This window comes from Sprattus sprattus (genome assembly GCF_963457725.1).
Source record: "Sprattus sprattus genome assembly, chromosome: 2".
Taxonomy (NCBI): domain Eukaryota; kingdom Metazoa; phylum Chordata; class Actinopteri; order Clupeiformes; family Clupeidae; genus Sprattus; species Sprattus sprattus.
In genome coordinates this window covers 16,457,706-16,480,595 of record NC_137921.1, presented here as the reverse complement: position 1 = coordinate 16,480,595, position 22,890 = coordinate 16,457,706, and the positions used below count along the sequence as shown (strand labels likewise).

General features: G+C 45.3%; 1 protein-coding gene across 1 annotated transcript in view; it reads right to left on the bottom strand.

Annotated features, from left to right (window-relative positions):
- Nucleotides 1-16,209, bottom strand: part of slc24a4b (solute carrier family 24 member 4b) — a gene marked incomplete at both ends in the record, with an annotated part of 41,047 nt that extends 24,838 nt beyond the window's left edge. Inside the window, 2 exons of the mRNA XM_080857788.1 lie at nt 10,479-10,598; nt 16,050-16,209. Coding sequence (XP_080713914.1) covers nt 10,479-10,598; nt 16,050-16,209 — 280 coding nt within the window. The remainder of the gene's footprint in view (nt 1-10,478; nt 10,599-16,049) is intronic.
- Between the last annotated feature and the right edge of the window lie 6,681 nt (nt 16,210-22,890).

Sequence of the window (22,890 nt, the reverse complement as noted above, 5' to 3'; positions counted from 1 at the left end):
CAGACGCATTGTGTGGGAACACCCCTAATGTCCCTTTGCATGGTGCTGGCATGAAACTATCCCTCATACAGTAATGCAGACAGATTAAGCCCCACAAGTAGCCTGTGTGTGTGTGTGTGTGAACCTGCACAAAAGGTATTATTTCACACACACAAGCAGGCTTGAATGCCAACAAAAACATTGTGCAATGCGGCTTCTTGGCATTCAGCACACTTTTAATTAGACAGCAGCTAATGAAGAGAGGCGCTCAATTGAGGTTAGTTGTGAGTGTGTGTGTGTGTGTGTGTTTGTCTGTGGGAATTGGAATGCAAATCAGACCATACACTCAAGGCTTTCAAGAGAACCAACAAGAATGACATTTCATATGCTAGATTAAAGGATTTCTCTCATTGGACTAAGAGGGAAGGCCCACACTGATGAAGCCAGATATTCCTGGAACAATAAAACAACAACCACCACCAACCAATCCCCACAACTGGATGTAGACAAACACTCACTGTTCAATTTGCAGTTGACCTTAAAACTACACTGCCCTAAACCAAATTAGTCTACACCAAGTGTATCAGAAGTGTCCTTCAAAACGTAGTGCCCCATTCCATTTGAGAAATGAAATGCAGCCCCGCTACAGATAAAGATCCATCCCTGTGTTTTATGTGAAGTGATTCTGTGCGTACTTGCAGTAAATGGCCACTTTGTGCATGACATAACATCTCAATTCATCATGGGCCCTATAGGTCACCTTCAATGACGCATAGGTTTAGGTGCATAGGTTTCAACAACAGTTCCAAAACTACTAGCCTTTTTCAGAAAAAGGTGTTCCAAAATGGACATCATTTGGGCAAAAAAAAAGGGAAACAAAATGCAGACAAGGCAGATGCCACACACAAACAAACATAGAGGATGTTAAATTGTATGTCTATGTGTTTATCTCGTAGTCTACCAGCATGCGCTCACACACACACACACACACACACACACTGGGGCAGAGGGAACTGAGTAGAGGCTTACTCTACGTTCTCACACAGCGCCGCTTGGCTGCCCAAAAGCCGTGTCAACAGTGAAAATCCTGATGCTGGCGGGCTCTCCCTGCCACACCGCCCAGGCAAGCTGTCGCCCTCCCCAAGCACCAACGCACACCCCCACCTCCTCAAGCTACACCCTAATCCCACCACCACCTCATTCAGTGGATGCCCCCCCCAAGCCCCTACACAAACAGTCACCAGAATCAGAACCTGCCAACTCCAGCCCACAGCCACACATTGGGAACTCAGGCGGCGCGAATCGATAATGGGCCTATCAGTTTTTCCAAAAGCCCCCGACTGGCTCCAAGCTACAACATCTGCTGCAATAGAGACATTTGGGTATTCCGGGCATGGTTGCTAAAGATAAGGGGGAGGGGGAGGAGTGGAGGAAAGTAGACGGAAGGGAAAAGGAGGGAGAGAGAGGGGGGGGGGGGGGGGGGGGGCATTCTCAGTTTTAAAACACCTGTGCGCAGGGATACCACAGTATGACGTTCCTGCTACCACTGAGGGCTCTGGGCGCTCTGATATTAACGGTTCCCTGTGCAAACACCTTTAGCTTTGCCGTTATTAAACCGGTGCGTGATAGCTGCACTGTGGAGCTTTGGGGGACGTGGGGTTGGATGCAGATTTGTTGAACCAACTAAACTCATCATCAAGCTCATCAAGAACCCCCCCCCCCCCACACACACACACACACAGACACACACACACTCCAGCACCCAGTGGAGGGATCTCGCATGCGTGATTTGAATCAACGGGTGCATTTTTTTAATTGCCAAGGTGTGTATTGAGGTGGATAATTAAGTAATGGGCCGGATTAGATTCCTTTGAGCTCCAGAGACTGGTGGTAAGGAGAGGCAGGCAAGACGTGTTTAGTCACAGAGCACAGGAGCCGGTCTGGGAGGCTCACGTCTGTGACACACACACACACACGATAGCTAGAGAGAGAAAAGAGAAACAGATGCAGACAGAGTGAGAGGGATGGGCAGAGAGAGAGAGAGAGCCAGACATGAACTACAGGAAGCAAGGGAAAGGAACAGCATATGGATACTCATGTAGTGAATAAATGTCATTTTAATAGCTTGGGAGAGATGTTTTCACTTCCTTGGACAGTTTATGGTTGCTGCAATTCCCCAGCTTAGAACACGCACAGCACAGATATAAATACATAATTACTCCTCTGACCAGGTGGCACATTTAGTGAGACCAGTACTGTGGGAGTAGTTTTCAAAGGCCTAATCCAGCAGAGGGGCCACTTAAGAGCAGCCTCCTGCACTTTGCATCCCTCTCTGGAGAAGGAGCGGGCCAAATTTGAGTGGGTCACACACACACACACACACACACACACACGATGAAGACAGCCATCAGATAAAGGCACATTAAAAACACTCAGTAATGGGCATCTCATAGACGACTTGCATGTCCCCAACAACCCAAAGCCACTAACTGAATTGAGAACAAACGGACCACTGCTAATCATTATGTGCTTAAACCTTCCAAGACAACGTCACACCAGAGAAAGGGTGGAACCTGATAGTCATGACCCATCGTGTTTCAAGTTAACAAAATGAATACAAATATTAGGAAGTACGTGCAATCATTTACTATGTATTCCGTGAATAGATAGGTGTTTGTGTGTGTGCGTACTATATTTGTGTGTGTGTCCACTTTTTCTGTGTGTGTGTGTGTACTATATTTGTGTGTGTGTGTCCACTTTTTCTGTGTGTGTGTGTGTGTGTGTGTGTGTGTGTTTGTAGAGGAGGTGAGCATGTGTTCCCAGCTTGTGGAGGCACAGAGCGCCCCCCCCCCTTCCTCCTCCTCCTCCTCCTCCCTCCCTGCGCTGTATTGTGTGGAGCAGTGCTCGCTGCAGTAATCCCCATGGCTGTAATTCCCTTTTAAACAGCCTGCTGCTGCTGCCGCCGCTTCTGCATGCTACCCTAGCTCAGCCCAGTCGCTTCCACTGCAACAGCACGCATGCACACACAAATACAGCAGACACACACACAATCACATTTGGACACAGTTGTGACCCTACCCAGGGAATATTTCTGAGCTACAGGAATGCACACACCCACACACACAGCACTCACATTATGTACCCAGACACACACCACCTTAATGCACTGTCCTAGAGCCGCTGTGACGACTCCACCAATGCACATATTTACAACACACACATATAGAGAGGGCGAGACAGAGAGAGGACAATAAAAAAAAGGACAAAACGAAAAAAATGGATATCACTCCCCACTCATCTGACTCATGAGACATTCACAATAGCATGAGACCTATGACATGAGGTATAGTCACAAAATGACAAATAGCTTTAGACAGCCTATCTGTCCTCTAGCCCGGCCACTCGCACAGCACAACAACACACATATATTCTGTATGATCACACACACACACACACACACTCCAAAAAAGAGAAAACAAAGCAAAAAGCATGCTACCCTCCCTGGCAGATTAGTATGGCACACCATCTAAACCCGCAGTAATCACAATCCCAGAGGGGATTAATACATGCCGCAAATGGGGCCATACAAAAAAACTGTTAAGTTCTGCTTGCCCGGAACACACACACACCCACCCACCCACCATGTATGATGAATATTTGTGAGGTGATGAACTAGGGTGGTTCTGTTTCCATTTGTATTGTGTGTGTAAAGGAATATAGAACTCCTAGAATGCGATTGTTAGCTTAGCTAGCCAGTGTAAACATCAATAAAGATAAAATAAGACAAAGGGGAGTAAGCTAGACTAGCGGCAGTATGAAGAAAGTTATATTTGCCTACTCGGTGCAATTAAAGATGCAGTCCACGTTTCGGTTTTGCAAAAGGTGGTTGAAACGGGAGGACAAATGACACCCCTCCCTTCCATGCTCCTGAAGAAAGCATGTTGATTGGCTGGGATTGTTTATGGCTCTGGCCGAGCCACTGTTTCCCATTTACAAAGCCAGAGCTTAGAACACCAGTTTGTTTTTTTACACCAACACTAAATGGACAGCTAGAGGACCGTGAGGAGGAAAAGTATATGGGGTTAGAATCATAGACTGCACCTTTATAAAACAAAATCACACAGGTTACTTGCCTATGCTTTTAGCTCTAAACTGACGTGTACTAAATAATCAGATCACCTGCACTAAAGCTTCTGAATTTGTCCAAATGGGCGCTTTGGATAACTAGTCAAAATTGGCTATCCAGGAGCTAATCAAGGCAAAGCTCGAAGATGGTGTGTCTGGATTTCGTGGACGGAGGTTTGCCTCCCCTGACACCTAAGCCAGTAACGCTCTGCTCTGTGTTGGTAGATGTGTTGGGCTCAACAGCTGAGGCAGCAAAGACTGGATTGGAGGTTCCCCGTTTATTTTAGGTTTTTTTAATTCAACAAATAAACTATAACTAGCCTTAACCGTGAAACTATACAAGACTATTATCTAACTGAACAAGTATCAAAAGGCATCAAGATTTACTTGGATTGCTGAGAGCAGGTAGCGACAAACAGGTTTTGCAATTCACCTAACCTAATGTCCACTGAACAGTAATAAATAAATACATTTAATAAAAAAAAAATCAGAGGATTGGTAAATTACTTCTCTCTGTGTAGGCAAGGCTCATCTCTGGTTGGGCAAAGCCCACATGCAGACACCCCTGTTGCTACTGAAACGATCAGGAGTCGATTTTGGAACCTGCAGTCCAGACTTGGAACAAAAAACCCTAGTGTGTGTGTGTGTGTGTGTGGTGTGGTTCTCCAAAATTGTAAACAACAACACTCCACTGGTCTTGATCCACTCATAGTAGGTGCCAGCCCTTACGTGACAAGTAAGCCTCATGACAAAAGATGAGGGGCGGATAGTGAAATGGAGTGGATGAACCGCAACGCAAACAAACTCATAAACCTTTTTGCTGGAACAGGGGTGGGCGGGGGAGGAAACCTCACTGGAAGTTGTTGCACAGACATCATGGTGCTCTTATGCAATTCTTTGGTGTAGGGTTATTGTATGGGCAGGGGTTATGGGGGCTTCAGAAAAGACATTACGAAAGGTGCCCTTCACATTGGAAGACGTAGGCAGGTGAACCTCGAGTGCACCTTTCACAATGTCTTTTCGGAGATCGATTCAGTCATGCTAGCAGTCATGCCAAAGGCGTCCTGAAAGAGCGTGTGGGTGTTTCGGAGCTAAGCGCAATCAATATATGTCCTGGGAATATAAATGAATGGTGATCGGCCCTGAGGAGGTCAGAAAGACCCCACCCACACTAAAATCAAAGGGTGCAACACTGTTAAGCTTCAAAAGAGAAAAGCGGTTTCATATTACTAAAATTAGTCACTTTTTTTTTTTATTCTAATCCGCTGCAGGAAACTGCCACTTGTCACAATAAAAACTTTAAAAAAAGGAAATGAAAGTGGACAGGTCAAATGGGAAGAAAAATGCATTTGAAAGCAAACAAAAGTCAGGACAAGAGTGCTCGAGGGAGCCTAGTCCGAGCAAAGAGAAGGATGTGTACAAAGCAAATGGTGTCCAAGCAACTCCATTCACTTCCATCTGGTCCTCAACTTCACTTTCTAAAGCCTGAAAACCTTACTCCTCCTCCTCCTCCTCACAAAGCCACATGTCCTCTTCCTGTGGCTCAACACGGCTCCTGTAGCTGAAGTGGTAGATCAAGAGCCTCACAACACCAAGGTCACAGGTTTGCAGAACCAGCAAGGACCCACACTGACTGGGAAAGAAACATGTGTCTGTGCTTTAGTGCAAGACGGCTTGGATGAACAAGTCTGAGGTAGTATATCATAAATGTATATACCAGACATCTCCAATCCAACCTGAAGCACCCTCATGGTGCAAGTTACAGCTTACACCCAGAGCACCAAGTCTCCTACCGTTCAAGGCTCCTGACAGAGATGATTTCCAAACACTGTTAATGACTTAAGAATATGTGAATCAAGTGCCTTGTATTATTAATTACCTTCTATGAATCATGTACTTATGTAAGTAGGAACATGGCTTTTCTCTCTGTGGGTATGTGTAGAATATTAGGTGCCACTTAGTCTGCATATGTAGAAGAGCATGTTTAGACCAGAGGAGATAAGAAGGGAACTGTGCTTCTTCCGACCTTGTGCAAAACTGCCATCCTTGCAAGACAGGGAGCCTCGGACGTGAGAAATCCACCACGTGGTTATCCCTGCTGAAAGCTAAACATCTGACTATATAAACCTTGTGAGATGGGTTTATCATTTCTTCACTTCCAGCCTTGTGCTGGGAGGGGAGCCTGATTGCAATTGTTTTTGTTTGTTTGTCCAATAAATATACTTTCATGCAGCTCCGGAGTCCTGAGGTTACTAGGGTGAAGTTCCCAATTCAAAGAGATAAATCATCAATCATAATGAAAAACAACCTCTGTTGGACTGCATGATATTCTCTCTGCACATGGCTCAGTCGTGGTCAGCACTTACAGCCTTCATATGAACAATTCTTGGTTCATGCTTCTCATCTAGGATGCACCACTTGCCTGGCAAACAGTTTCAACATTAGGAAAGTTACGGTTCTCTGCGCCATCTGAAATGCATTACGACCAATCATGGTACGAGGATATTTTTCTCGTCCGCTCTTGTAGCTTGATTCAGCTGACATTCCATCATCTCCTGTGTGGCGTCTTGTTGGATAACAGCCACTGAATAAATGTAAACACGTCTCACAGTCCCGCTGGAGAAATGACAGAATGGGGTTTCCTGCTTGGGCCGCCCATCTCCAAAGCTATGATTAAACGGCATCTTCATAGCCACCTCCACAGAGGCAGGAAACACTCAGTACTGTGGTTTAAAGGTAGAGTCTGCGATTCTAGAGAAAACTTGTTGGTATTTGAGCGTAACAGCCCATCATCCCTCCCTTCCGTGTTAATGAAGCCTTGTGTGGATTGTTTGGAATGGTATACGGCTGGGAGCATGACGAGCCAAAGAGTTTGACAAAAAGTGCAGTGGATTAGAATTAAAAACTGCACCTTTAACACAGAGACTAAACAGAGGTAGAGGTAGAAAATATTTTTTTAAAAAGCACTGAAAGAGCATAAAGGGCACCCATCTTAACAGACTTGAAGCAGAATGGACCTTAATGCTAAAGGTGGCTGGATGACACATGGGTGTATTAGAGGTCCTCCATTTCCTGGCTACCACTAGGAAGAGGGGAGCACTCAGCAGCAAGCTGTTCCTCTGAGAGAAGACTACAACCCCAGGGCACTCATCAAAGGCCTATAACGACATTGCTAATGACGCACAATATCACGATACGGCAACAGCCATCTCTGTCTCCTGACTAGAATCCTAATGCAGACCTGGAGATGACATTGAAAGACTATCTATCCACAAGCATCCAGGCTGCTGGGCATCTCTTCACTGTGGTCAGTGCACCTAAATTGGTTATTTTCTCAGCGTACCAATAGGAGTGAGGCAGCAAAACCAAAATGAATGAGCAAAAGTAAAAGCAAATGTGTAATAGATGTAAGGAATGTGATAAAGTGATGCAAGAATAAGATCGAAAACAGTGTAGAAAAGCAAACCCTAGGTTTTGAAACATGCATTCTGAGCCAAAGCTATGTGTACCTTCAAAGACGTAGGACATACAGTACACAAAAAAAAAAGATAAGAGACCTAGACTAAAATGCAAATCACATACACTTCCAGGGATCACCGCAACACATTGCAGCAGATCTCCCCTATTTGTACAATACACACAGTGTCCCGGAAGTAGTTAAAGGCTGAAGGGAGAGTCTCCATGTGCGTAAAGGAGAGTCAAAAGTGAGCGAGAGAGAGAGCTAGATCAAGAACGAGAGAGAGAGCGAGAGAAAGAAAGAAAAAAAGAAAGAAAGAGAGAGAGCGAGAGCTGATGTGTTATGTGGGCGTCTCCATTATGCTTATGCGCTAAAGAACCCACTGGCTCACAAGATGAAGCTGCCCAAAAATAAGACAGAAAGAGGGAGCAGGGATTGATGCCATACTGTTTGTGCAAGACAGCACTTTGGAAAAAATTGATGAGTAAATGAGTGCATTTCTGTGTGTGTGTGTGTGTGTGTGTGTGTGTGTGCGGGTTGCTGTGAAGAAAGTAGATGCAAAAATGGTGGGCAAGACATTGTAGGAGGGGTAAAAAGTAATCTCAAGAGATTAAGAGCAAGATTTTCACCACATAATCTTGTCAAATGGCACCCTTTTCAAATTAACCTGCACTCATTTAGGGGAAAAAAAGAAAAAGAAAGAAGAAAAAAAAAACTGGAAAACACAGCTTTCAGTAATTACTTTCGCTACAGAAGCGCACAGCTACAAAGAGGTATTGGTAACCGCCATGTAACGGTCTTCACTAAAACCTGGTAAACACAATGCCACCACACAATAAGTGTCCAACTAAGTATCTAAGCGTTTCACATTGTATCCCTGCATAAAGCTCATCTCGCTTATGCCTCACAGTAGATGTTCCTTTTAAAACAGAACAAACATACCATCTGTTTTCCTAAATTCAACCCCCCCACCCCCATGATCCAATGCCTTTTGGAACTCGCTGAGGGCTTTAACCCACTTTAAATGACGAAGCAGAAAGGGGGGGTGGCAACAAAAAGTGGTCATTTTAAAAGGCCATCTGCCTTCAAACAGTGACTCAGCCATCAGTGGGGTTAAGAAGGATTAATATTTCCCTCTTTTCTCGTGCCGCCACACACACACACACACACACACACACACACACACACACACACACACACACACACACACACACCCCCCTTATAAGTGCTACAAACTTTCTCTGGTATGACCGCAAGATGCCTTTCAAAACTGTGCTCAAAGGATTCTTTCCCCCACATTTTCACATACATTTCTTAGGCACACACACACACACACACACACACACACAAAACTGATTTCACTGTGTCGCCTTAAAGCCTCTGGCCTGCATCTCAGGCGTGTAAACAGACACTCCATCTTCTGCGGGTCACTCGCCATGTCACCAAAGGGAACTAAACATAGCAGCTGCGCTACCTCGCCAGCACGTTGGGTCACGTCACACCAACCTCACGGCAGCATGAGGAGAACACCACCACCCCCCTTGGGAACGCCACACTCTGCGGCACGTCACAGCTTCACACACACACACACACACACACACCATAGCGAGCTCTCCCTTCAGTTCATGATCATCGGCCACAGTGGCACGCCAGTCACAGTAATGCAGAACACAAGCCAGGTGGATACAATGCAAAAGTTGTGTTGCGGGGATAGATGTTACAATGGCATTTTGTGATGAGTGCATCAGGAGACGGCCGGTCTAAATTCGGATGGGCTTCAATTGTAGCGCCAGCCTACAATAAAAGCCCGTCCTTATCTTGACAAACAAATGCACCTCACTACACGCGTTTCATTTGAATATGTGCCCGCTTATCCGTCTTTGCCTGGATTGATTATGAACATTTAAAAACGTCCTGGGCATTCCTACACACCATATAGACCAAACTCTCCCGCAAGGCTCTCCGGCAGTATGGGTTAACACGCGTCGGGCTCCAAGACACTCGTCACATCTAGATGGCAGTCAGGGCGCAGCGGCACAGCCTTCAGAGCCGCCGCGGAGCAGTCAATCAATAATCCAAGAGGAGCACAAAGCGAACGCCACGCATCTAAGAATTAATGGGACCCTTGCCTCAGAAGAACTATGGAGGCCGTGTGTCGAGCTATCCGTTATTCAACAAAAGATGGCTGAGTATCGATGTACCCACGAGGCACTACATTTATTGGTAATTGACATCTAAGCAATATCACAGACAGGAAGCAGTCAGCAGAAACTACTATGGTAAGAGCCGGGAAGGCTTTAACATCCTCTTCTAGGTGCGGTGAAGGAAGTCTAGAGTACTGTTCGGAACCTTTTGATAGCTTAGTGGCTTGTTAATAGCTTTCGGTCACCAACATTGCACTGTTCTCCCATGGAAAAGAAAAGCCGTAGTTTCCCCTAAACGCACCGTTTCCTGCACAGGGTTTTTTCTGTGTCTTCTCCTGAACATCCAAGAGTCTGGCGAAGGCTACTTTAGACCAGTGAGTCAAACATGAAACATTCGAACACATGCTTTTACTTCATAAATAAAAGCATAATGTGTCATACAACACATTAGTGCATGTAAAGCAATATACAGAGATTTTCCCTCATGAATTCTAGACCAACTTGCCATGATGAAAATGGTCATTCTAAAGTGCCTCTTCAGAACACTAAAAACATTTGTTTGGACTATGAGAACTATGAGGCCATGTAGAAGGTCCTCTTGGGGGGGTGGGGGGGTCTATCTGCATCTCCATTTGATTGAGTCTGATTTTGTTGCGCAAATGTGAATTTCTCAGTATGCGTGGATGAAGACCTGCTTCTCTCTGCGCTCTCCTCTCTCTTCTTCTACCCACCTCCTCACCTGTGCCTCCATCCATCCACCTGTTCACTCTTACCTGGCTCGGTGCAGTTCTTCTCCTCCGTCTCGTTGCCGTCGGGCACAGAAGCCATAAGTCTCCGACCCCAGTGGTCGTGGTGATGCACCTCATGACCGCCCTCCACCAGCATCCCATGACCTGTCACACAAAGAGGGGGGGGGCATTAACATTAACACTCACACAAATATAAATCACCACATGATTAACAAGGAACAGGAACAAGACACCTTAACAAAAAAAAAGCTGCCTTCGTCATTATCCCATGATGTCAAAGGAAACAAATAAGGATTTTTATGATATGCCCTTCCGGGGCCTTGACACTGCAGTGCTGCAATTTCAGGTCAAGCCTCAGACCACTGAGTTCACCTCCGACCCAAAGTGTCCCAAAAAGCAGATAACTATGGCACAGAAAGAATACAAAAAGAAGCCTTACTCATCCAACCCCTCATGGCCTTGAACACAGCCGCCTTTGGATAGATAACTAAACACAACCATTCAAACATATAAATTGGTTGGAGCAGGCCTTAAACTATATGTTGCATCAGATTGTGGTTGTGTGAGTCTTAAAAACCTTTTTGCATGAATCATATCTGGTCATGTTCTGATTGTCTGCTGTCAATTATTGCAATCCTGAAGTCCGAAGTTTAAAGCATCATTAGATATTGTTGTTGTAGCCATTAGAATGTCAGCGCATTTGGTGAGTGAACAGTGTGGGCGTTTCGGGCATAGTCAACACAAACACGGCCCGTGCCTCATGAACTCAGCATCATCCCCCAGTGACATGGGATTAGTCATTTGGGGCTTTTAAACGATTGTAATCTTATTCACTGCCAACTCTCTTTCCCCCTCCTACTCTCTCGCTCTCGGCTTCTCTGTGGGGAGCGGGTGTCCGCTGGCATGCGTTGGGCACCAAAAAAAGAAAGTTCAATCTCGACCGTAGAGCTCAGTCATTAGACCAAATCAGTCAAACTCAGCAGCCCTCCCCTCTTTCTAATTCGTTCCTGCTTTTTGTCAAGCAAAACAGCAATTTGAGCGCCGTCCAAAATAGAGGCAATTAATGAGCGCAGAAACTCGCTACTGGTACGGCCGCGGGCCTGTCTGCTGACCACTCGGATTTGGGACTCGTTTTGTTTATTTTTGGTGTTTTTTTTTTTTTCTTTTTACACGAACAGGAGAACGGATTAAACAGTCATCGCACTGAGCTTAATGGCAGCCTTGGGGCCACTGCCTCTCTGATAATGTCAGCGGCAACAGAGGATAATTCTGCTGTGTCAGTAATGGTGTGATAAATTAAGCATGCACAAAGAGTGGCAGTAGTAAAGGCTAATATTGGGAAAGCCCCGTCTTCCCATTAACATCTGTATGTTTGTGTGGGTGGATGAAATCAGGATTGAGGGCAAAGGAAGAGGCCATTTATATGTGCGTTAGGGCCCAATGGTCCATGGGTTGAAACGGAGGAGACAGAACACACACACACACACACACACACACACACACACACACTTTCCTTACAAGCCACTGCAAGAACAGCCTGCTCTCTGGTTGTAAAGCTACAAATCAACACCACCATGATGTGTGCATTATGAGTGACGTTTTGCCAGTTTAGCAATAAGCAATGTCATTGGACAAACAAGCCATCATGCTGTCAGTAGGAGTTGTCATGTACACCCATCCAATCACAAAGCAGTAAGACCAGGAAGTTTTAATTGCCCAGAATGGTCCAACCCTCACTAGCACATCTAGTTGTATCTTCACTAAAAGCTTCATCACACTTGAACACACCGAGTTTGTCATCTCGATGGAAATATCTACCGTCAGCCTACAGCTAAAGTCCCCACATCCCCACCAAAAGCTGACTACTCAAACTATTTGGAAACACAAAATCATCCCAACTTCAGCTTATTCTATTTGGCAAATACATCTAGGCAAAATTATCCTTTTATGAAACCATATGTGAAACCCCTCTAGAGCCACTGCAAAGTGTATATTAATAAAGAAATCTGTATGACTTACAGTTTTTTTATGACTGGTTACATTCACAATATGCAGTATACAACATAAAAGCTACTTCATCCCTCACATCAATGCCCCCTACTTCTGTCTGTCTGTCTGTCTGTACACACACACAAACACACACACACACACACACACACACTCTTATATGGGTAAACAGGTGTCAGGTTCACAGCTCCATCATCACTGGGCCAGAAATACAATGTCCTCTTGCCCACTGCAGCCTGTCAGGCCACACCTGCCCTCGACCCTGATGCACGACATCCAAACATCGGGGAGGGCAGGGGCAAACAGCTGCTTCTGAACATCCTGCTGCCCCCCTCCCCCATCCTCACCCACAGAGTGTGGCTACAGCTCTGTAATGGTACTCATCGTTCAACTCTAACCCCTCAGAAGCTTCAAGACAGACCCAGAGGGGCTCCATCAGGGGTTTGACCTCTTACCCGCGGGTCGGTCGATCTCCAGGGGCTGGGTTTGACAGGCCAGGTTTAAAACCCATTTGCCGCACAAGGGATGGCAGCCGGGACAGATATGGGTACGGTCTGCTGAGGACTGGGTTTCATGAAGAAACAGCCTACAACATATGTACTGTGCATGTCGTGCTGAAAGAGGGCCACTACTGAGGTCTTGGCTGTCTTTACTGAGAGGCCAGGCTGGTATTCACCCATACCTGTAAACAGGCAACACACCAGAGCCAGGGTCAATAACATACTTGCCTTCTATTCCCCCCCTGCATGGTTCTCTTTACACAGAGGTAAGTGGCAGCATGTTCCACCACTACAGTGGACCATATTTACCAACTCTGGGGACAGAGGCTGTTCCAGAGTCAGCCGTTACCTGGGTGACCACACAATGGCAGAGAATCTCCGACTGGGTGATGCACACCTGACCAAGACTTCCAGCCTCTGCTGAAATTACAGGGCACACACACTGCAGCCAGCTGCTGCAGCCTCCAGTCAGCCACAATCGTTACTTACCCACCCAGACCAGCAGACTGCACTTTCCTATGCGTGTCTAACATAGCCCTGTACCCTTCAAAGCGCTACGCCAATCCAAGTGTAGTTCTGGGCTCGCAGTAGAGAGATCCATGTTGGTGGATGTTATGTTCTGGTCTATCAATTAATCACACACACCATTAACCAAAGTTGTTTATGAACTCTGCAGCAAGAGAAAACCATGGAGATTAGACAGCGGCGGACGGAGAGACCGACTGAAGGCAGCAGATGAGATTAATTTTCCTCAGCCCCTCACCTCCCTAATAAGACAACAGCAATGGATGGGGAGGATGACAGATAATAAGACTGTATGGGTGTGAGGGTGGAGGAGTGGGCTGGGAGTGTGTGAGTATGGGTATGTGTGTGTGTAAGTATGGGTGCGTGTATGTGTGGCGGGTGCATTGTGTGTCTGCCTTTGATCAGGTACTTGTCATCAAAGCTTCCCGCACCCCCCCCCTTCAATTTCTCTCCCATCCAGACAAACTCACACACACACACAGCTGCTGGGCGAGCAACACACACCCCTCCACCTTCACCACTCCACCAAATCACAGGGCGGGCTGCACAAGCTTGATTACATAAAAAGATGGCCCATTATACGAACAATAAAAGCTTGGTCTCGCTCACACACACACACACTCTACCCTTCTCTCTCCCTAAGTTGCTCTTTGTAGATAAGAGACTTACAACTCTCTCAACCTACGATATCATGACAGAATAATCTTTTAAGCCTCTAGATTGTTTTTAATGTAATTAATAGATCACAGATACATCCATCTGCATTGTTTATGAATGTTTGTGTGAAGCTTGTGAATCTGGGATTGATTTAGGAAGTGAGTGTGTGTGTGTTTCTGAAAGTGTGAGTTTGTATGTCAGTGTGTTGTTAGTGTGTGTGAGTTAGCATATGCTTGTGAAGCCAGTACGACAACCACAGAGAAAGAGTGGCTGTTAAAGTGTGATCAAAGGTAGTTTGTTTACGTGCGAGTATGTGTTTTCCTTACAGGTGTATAAAAGAATGGCAGTGTGGGTGTACACGCATGTGCGTATGCAAGAGTGTGTGTGTGTGTATGTGTGTGTGTGTGCCAGAGAGGAATGGAGTTGTGCTTTGGTCTGTGTGTGTGTGTGTTTGTGTGTGTACTGGGGGTAGAGGTGACATGAGTGCACTTGTGTCAAGGGGCAACTAAGTCGTTTGGCCCTGAATGCCCCTGGTAGAAGTGCACATGAATAGTGCAACACACAATATCTCTATAATTAAGAACAAGCTGATGCCTTCATTTTTTGGATTAACTGGTGGACACAAACAGATAAATGCTGATCACCCTTTGTCAGCTTAGCTATAAACCTTGCGTGCAGAATATCATTACAACATTAGACGTTCCAGGCATTGCCGACCTTTCGCGAAGAGTGCAGCATTGAGTGGGGTCGACTGTTTTGGATGGGAAGGGAGGGAGGTAGAGAAAGAAGAAAAATGACGACTGACATCAGCTCAAAATGCTCGAGTCTTATGTCATATCATCTGAGAAGTTCAATTGGCCGTTTGCATTTGTAATGTTAAAGCATGCGTTAACAGGACATGTAAACGTTTAAACGCGTTTCGGGGTTAGTGGATGGACGCGTTTCTGTCAGTGGACTTATAGTCGGCTACTGTGTAAAAAAGCAGTTGTCATTTCTCCGACACTACAAGAAACGTCACCTCCTTTTTCTGATGTCACGATATAAACAAACCTATTGCGTGATCTTTGCTTAGCCTGTAACAGTCGACCGAATGACAGCGACACGCGTGAATGCCTATCTCCTGGTGCGTAGTACGGGAGGTGATTCCTCGCGAAGCCCTGGGCGAGACACGCTAATACCGGAATAACCGGGTGCTGGTTTAGAGGATCCCTCTTGTTGAACTCCTACACCACACATACCTCACCCCTACTTGTCATAAAACGTAACGATGAGCTTTTAACGGACAACGTGCAATGCGGGAAATAATGACAACTTCAAATGTTCTCTGGTCCATGCACGCTGGAAGCACATAGCCTACTGCGTTTCGTTGAATGAAAAACGATTCGGTGCCGTGCAGTCGAGCACACTGCGGCATTCGGACAGACACACATATGCGCGAGATACAGGACGGAAAACGGTCTGTGTTGACCTATATCACGCGAGTCAAGGCCATCTCGCTGGACCCGCACGAGTTTACAGTGAGCGTGGCGACAGCAAACGGCCTCATCAGCACATCAGTAACGTATAATACTTGAAGCAAATTTAAAGTACATACTATGACTTCACACAGAATATAGAATAGACAACTTAAGATGAAATATGATGATAATGTGTATCTGATCATCGCCATTATGTTATATGGAGATATTTTAAAACATGGTCGAATAAATGATTAAGCAGTAGACTGGCTTAACAGCCCACATGCCCTTGAAACACCCCAGGTTTACTAGTAAATCATAGCCTGCATAAATGACAGCGGCCACCACAACCATGGGGTGTTTATCTTGGGAGGTTGCACTGCAGAATTCTCAGCTGTTCCGCTCCGTGCAGACCCCCATCACTCCGTCCGCACCTCCCCGGCACTCACCTGCCTTCGTCAGGAGTGCCGACATGCACCACACCATGAAGAGGACACTGCAGATAAAACACACTTGCACGAAAAGCATCTCCCGCCGCTTGCGAACTTTGAAAATCTTCGCAACGACGGATTTTTTCGACACCTCCATGGTTTCCTCCTCCTGATCCATGTTTCGAACGGGGTGCCGGCGGTGACTTTTCTTGTTGTTAGGCTGTTTGTCCTTCGCTCACGTTGCGGACGAGGAGAAACCGACCGATGGAATTGCACGTTTTCGCCACTCCACACCGCTCAAACTCGGGACTCGGTGCTCATCTCCAGTGGCCGGGGCGCAGATGTGAGGAAGCGGAGCGGACGGTTGGCATGTGCTGTCCAGACAATGCCGATCAGCTGTTGGCGCGCGAAAAAGATAACGTGATAGAAAAAAATGGTATAGCTCCCTACAAAAAAAGAAAATGACGAGAGGCGATTCCAATGGTTCGATCAGTACGGCATTTCTGTCGCAAATCCTTTGCTTTACCTTCTAATTCCCCCTAGTATATAGAGTTCCCATGGCTTTCTCCGGCAAAAACGCCTGCGCAGCGATCTTGAACCGAAACGAAGTGAAATCTTCTGCGGACAGTTATTGTCTTGTAATCATTTAATTTAGTCCACAATCCTCTGGAGAGGGCGCGCGGCTGTGTACACGTGCCCGGCTACACTAATTGAAAGCAATCTTATCTCATCAAGGTTAATTGTTAGGATCGGGTAGCGCACTCTGTCATGACACTAGTCTGGAACGGGTAACTCCCCCGCCCCTCCAATTCCCAGTGAAAGGAATAATCAGCGTCGTCTGACGAGGGAATTGTCCACAGCGCATTCCCAGGTGGTGTCCTATGTACTGTTTGGACCAGATAAACCCCCCTCCTTCGCTTTCTCACTCTATCTCTCTCGCTCTCTTAAACCAACTGCAACTTTTCCGTGGGTGCCATGCGCAGACACGTGATCCTTTGCAGCAATAACATTAGATCATTTTTATCAGGTTTTCTTACAACTGAAATGACAAGAGTTCCACCTTGACACCGCAGAGACAGCATCGATCACGCCGAGAAAAGTCACTGTGTTCCAGCCGAGCTATATGAACTCATTCACGCCAGTGGCCGGCTGTTGGGGGGTTGCGGGGGTGTGGCGCACTTTCTAACAGTTGCTTTGCCTCTGAGATGTAAAGATCCCCTTAAACGAAGTAACTTCAATAAGTTGTTGTCGCTTTGACCAGATGATATTTTGCTGGCAGCAATGACGATTCCATCTTTAGATACAGTAAACGAGAGGTCAAAGGAGGATTTTCGGGACAACCAGAACTGCAAATGTGGGTAAGACTGGATATGATCATACCCAGGTGAAAACAATGGAAATGCACTTGAGTAGAAGAGATGGCCTAAGTCTAGCCACTGCATCATTCCTCATCTGTGTGAGGTTGGAGGAATTTCTGAACTATGCCTGATTTAGCCTAATAATGCTTCATAGTTGAAAGTAACCCATTTGATTTCTCCACCTTCTTTATTGCATTTGGACTATTCTTTGTAGACATCTGCATTGTTAAAGTTATAGTAGATGTGTTTGGACCACAGCCAGTCAAGCCATTCTGCCATTCTATAGGCAGAACATAAATAGGCAGCCCCATAGCTGACCCCAACTGCCCTCTCAGGCTGAATAGCAGTGTGCGTCTTTGGGGAAGCTATATTTATATGTATATTTATAGTTATATATAATATAGCATAATATGGTTTACAGTTCCATTCTAGGTCTGACTAGACATAAGACATCCTCCATAATTTGACAATTATTGTAAATATGATTAATACATAGTTGCTGATAATGAATTTTGCACACAGATTATCCTCCTGGGAACCAAGAAAATTAACAGAATAGTTTAAAAGAGTTAAAGGGTATGCATGAAAAACAAATGTCAACTACAGAGGACACAAATCTATGGATTGGTTCTCAGAAGGATCTACTGACTCAGCTGACTGCTGCTAGGCCTACCTATAACCTGGTATCCTCCTAGTCACTGGTTGGATATGCCTAAACAATGCCTGACATTTAAAAAAATTAGGCTATGTCCAATGCATATAGTTTCAGTTTAATTTAACTTTGCATTATTTTTCGTGTACAGTAAAGTAAATCAAGAGAACAATAGGAATGATGGAACAAAAGCCACATTAAACCATTGAATAACATTGAAAATGTCTACTGCATTTTAACAAAAAAAATAACATTTATTGCCTTGTAGTGGCGTTTTATTCATTTTACAATGCTAAACAGTTCTATTAGATTTACTATGTTGCCCACATGGAATGTTTTTGAATGTAGCATCCGAAATCTCCCTGTTGTTCTAACGTCTGATTGCCTACATGGTGAACTCAATAGATTCTTCTATAAAGTGAGTGAGTGGGTGAGTGGATGCACTGAGCACAGCTCATTTCATCACTACAGTGTGGGAAGGTAAGGAATCAGGCTTTTGAATGAACAGATTTGGATGGGATTTTTAAATAGGCATATATTTTATAATACATTGTCCTCAACATTTAATGAATCCTCATTCAACATGAATGGCACAGTAAGCATATAAAATGGCCACATTTTACTTACGCCTAGTAGTGGTCCCTTGTAATATAACTTTGTCATAGTCCGTAGGCTACACAATTGTGCATGGGATGTATTTAGGAATATTAGCTTGATGTGCTTTGTATCTACTCTATGGAGGCTTGTGGTTCTGTTGATGTGTCATTGACCACAAGTAGCTTGTATATTTCTCATATCATCTGGTGTGTTTCACGCATGGTTCTGGGAGACTCCCTGAAGTCTGTGTGTATACAGTATGTGTTGGCCTGAGGTGACAAACATGTGCCTGTGCATGACAGCGCTAACCTGGTCCTCTACCTGCAACCTTGTGACACGTCTGTGGATCAGCTTTCTGGCGCACGCAGGGAAATTGCAGACGAGGGCTGGAGAAGCATCACCTTGACTTCTGACAGGACCCAGGCAGTCATCAGAAGACTGTCCTTTATACCCATCGCATCACACATGACACATACACATACACACACGCTACAGAGGGCCTGCAGGCACCTCCCTGAGGACAATATCTGTGGGTGCCAAGTTGAGAATAAATGCCATTATGAAGCCATGAAGGGCCTGGCAGCTCTAGCACAAAGTGACAGTATAGGATGTTACCATCACCAACTGCAATGAAAAAAAAAACACTACAAGTGCTGCCCAGACAGTCCAGGGGGAATCCAATCATCTACACTCCCGAGAGAAACGCACGTCATAGATAACACCTTAAGGCAATATTTTAACTGTATTTTAGCTCAGGTGATTTAAGACCTAAACATTTACTAATCTGATGTACTTGGAGGCTTTGCACCAAAGGGAATATGATTCTTTTTACCTTGATTACTTTACACGTATGCAGTTTTCCTGGTAGATATTCGTATACAAGCAAATTATACGTAGAACAGTTATGTTTATATGATAGTATGTTATTGAGATGGAGTGTTATAATGAAAAACAATCCCAAGACCATCCCTGAATGAGGAGTGATTCTCCGACATCACTCAGCTACCCAGGAAGGAATTCTTAGAACAGATGTTATGGCACAAGAAAGAAGTTCCAAAATAAACATGCAAACATGCAAACTAAAATATTTGTTTACCAGTTCTGGTAAACGGCCTGCATATCAGCTTTTTTCTACTTGCCACCACAGCTGCAAAGCCTGAGGGCGATTTCCCCAGACTGGTTTTCCCAGCATTGGAGAGGAGATGCGAAAAATACCAAATACTGTCAGGGTAATTGGCTGGATCTGTTTGGTTTAACCCTTTGACAGGTGGCCATCATCTATCACTGTTTGTGGCTGTTACAGTTGCCAACCCCCCTTACACACACACACACACACACACACACATTCACCCACCCACCACATTTGCCATTAGTTTCAACAGTAGTTTGAATGGTTTAGAAAAGCCACATGCAATGAGTTCCTCGTTCTTATTACCTTTTATTAGCAACCTCCATTAGAGATGTCAGTGTCCTTTCTGTTTGGTGCAGACAAGTTTATCCACATTGCATACGTAGCCTTTGTGAACCGTGGACATAGAGGATAAATACCTAGGATACATGTATACATTTAAATATGCATTCTCTTTACTTAATGGACGTGAATGTACACTTTCAATATGTGAGATCACAAGAACGGTATTTTGTATATTAATGGTTTAATATCTGCATTTCTCACACAGGCTATTTTGTTACAAAACGAAATGAAGGCAGAAATTAGGGTTGTTGACTGGAGCTGTTGGGTTTAACCCTTTGACAGGTGGCCATCATCTATCACTGTTTGTGACTGTTACAGTTGCCAACCCCACCCCCCCCCCCCCCTCCTCCCCCCCCACACACACACACACACACCCACACACACTACCAAATGAGCTTGTACCAAATGAGATGAGCTATCCTACGAAATAAAGGCAGATATGTCATAAAAAGCTACATAAAGGCATTAGGAATGAAAAAAAGTTACATTCTTTAAACATAGCTGGATTCTTAACCTGTGGTGTAACCACAATAGTCGCCTATGCCCAGGGGGGAAAAGACTCTCCTTTGATTGATTGAGCATGAATTAATTTCCATCAGAACACCATACATCTCCATAATCTTTTGTCAAGAGGCTACCATCGACATTCACCTTTCTTTTAGTATGCAAGCCTGCTCTACAAAGCTCACTTTTTAGGTGAAAGGTGAGTCCTGTAGATAGCCTCACACAATGACATTGACCCAGACAATTTAGCTGACTCTCACGACCGTTCTGAATATTATGGTGCTTTTTCAGTGCTATTGCAGGTCTATTGTATGCATTGTCACAATGGATGCTTTCATGCTGGGACACATGAATACACCCTGTGATGTATTGAGGCCTGCTACTTTACCACAGTAAAGACAGCCACATTTATTTGAGTGTTAAAGATGCTGGTGTTGACCTCTTAAACCCCAAGGTTGAATATGTGAGCAAGGAACAAACAGACGCACAGTGTCCTTAGAAAGGTATATATTTAATCTGTGCATTGGAAGCATGACCTTGGCATTTCAAACCCCATACTCTGCCAATAGAGTCACTCTAACATTGGTCAGATGTGTTTGTTTAGAGATAAAGCTGACTCAGCAAGTATAGGGCCACTACCTGTCAGACACACAGTGTCTGTTTAGCTCAATACTATCTGAGGAGCCACCCAGAGCTGGAGGACAGCCTGCAGCCATGTAAGCGCGTGTGTGTATGTGTGTGTGCAGAGGTGTTATCCCTCTCTTCTCTGCTAGCTTTGACCGAGCGTCCATCCCTCGCGGCCTGTGCGGAGGCCACCCCTATTACCCTGTGATATTAATAGGCCCCTGAAGCCGTGATGAACTTAATTCCCTCCGCAAAGGCTTTTGAAATAGCCCTGGCCCTCTGCTCAATTAAGCGTTGATGACACACACACACACACATGCACACACACACGCGCACACACACACACCTGCAAGCACTAATGAGGAAGCATGCACATGTGTGTGCCAGGGTGCTTCTAAACCGTGCACAGTCACCTGATGAGGGGACCGTGACGTGACCCCTGTGTGTGTGTGAAGGGGGAGGTTTGTTGGCAACCTTTGAATCAGCTCTATTAGTGATGACAAATGACCCTTGAGACCTTGTAGTGTGAGAACCAGTTTGTCGGGGGGGGGGATGACAACGCTGACATTTCATGTTTATTTTTGTCCCTTTAAATGATTTAGTCATTTATCAAAGGATCATTTGTACGCCACGTCTGTCATCCACATCCTCTCGGGGCCTTGTGTACTCACTAAAGGTCTGACGGGAACCCCATACAGCTTCACACATTCTTCTGTCACCTTGGGGAAAACAACACAAAAGTGTGGACAAACACACATACAGCCTACCAAAAAAAAAAAAAGTTAGTATTGCTATTCAGTAATTCATTCATCACCTTGCACCCAAAGTCAAAACAGTGAAATGAAATGGCTCGTAAGCTTTTGGAGGCATATATTTGTTTTTATAAGGACAAATAGTAAAGACACACACACACACACACACACACAAACACACAAACACACAAAAACAGATCTGTGTCAGGGACTCTGTAGCGAAGGGAGAGGGTGGTCACTCCACCCAGACTCGAACCCAGGTTCATGGAGTGTCAAACATGTGCTGTGACCGCCAGACCAAAGAGCCTGGCTGGATGGGCCGGTAGTCAGAGCACATACTCATCTGTAGGGAAGATCAAATCGTCACACTGCCCTCACCTTCGGGAAGCGCAACCATGCGCTTCACGCACACAGGCATCCCTCACGCATACACCAACCATGTTTCTCCCATCCATAGCACCCGACACACAGTACTTCAACCCACTTTCACACAGGGTCAACATTCCTGGGGGTCCCTCACACAATGGGTTCGCTCCGATGACCTCACAGCAGGGCATCCCACTTCTGACGCCATTTATAGCGAAGGGAGAGCGTGGTCACGCCACCCAGATTCAAACCCAGGTTTATGGAGTGAACATGTGCTGTGACCGCCAGACTAAAGAGCCGGCTCGATGGCATGGCAGTCAGAGCACATACTCATCTGTAGGGACGATCACATCGTCACAGACTCATTATGATCTTTAGATTATAAGGCACTTCTAATTGGATGGCATGATGAGACATCCACTTCACAAGCAAACACTCCATAAACCAGAGGCTTTGGTATTACAGTGTTCTCATTTCTCAGACCCACAAGAACCCGAGAGGCAATGTGTTAGTTCTGTTTTGTTCTGCTGCT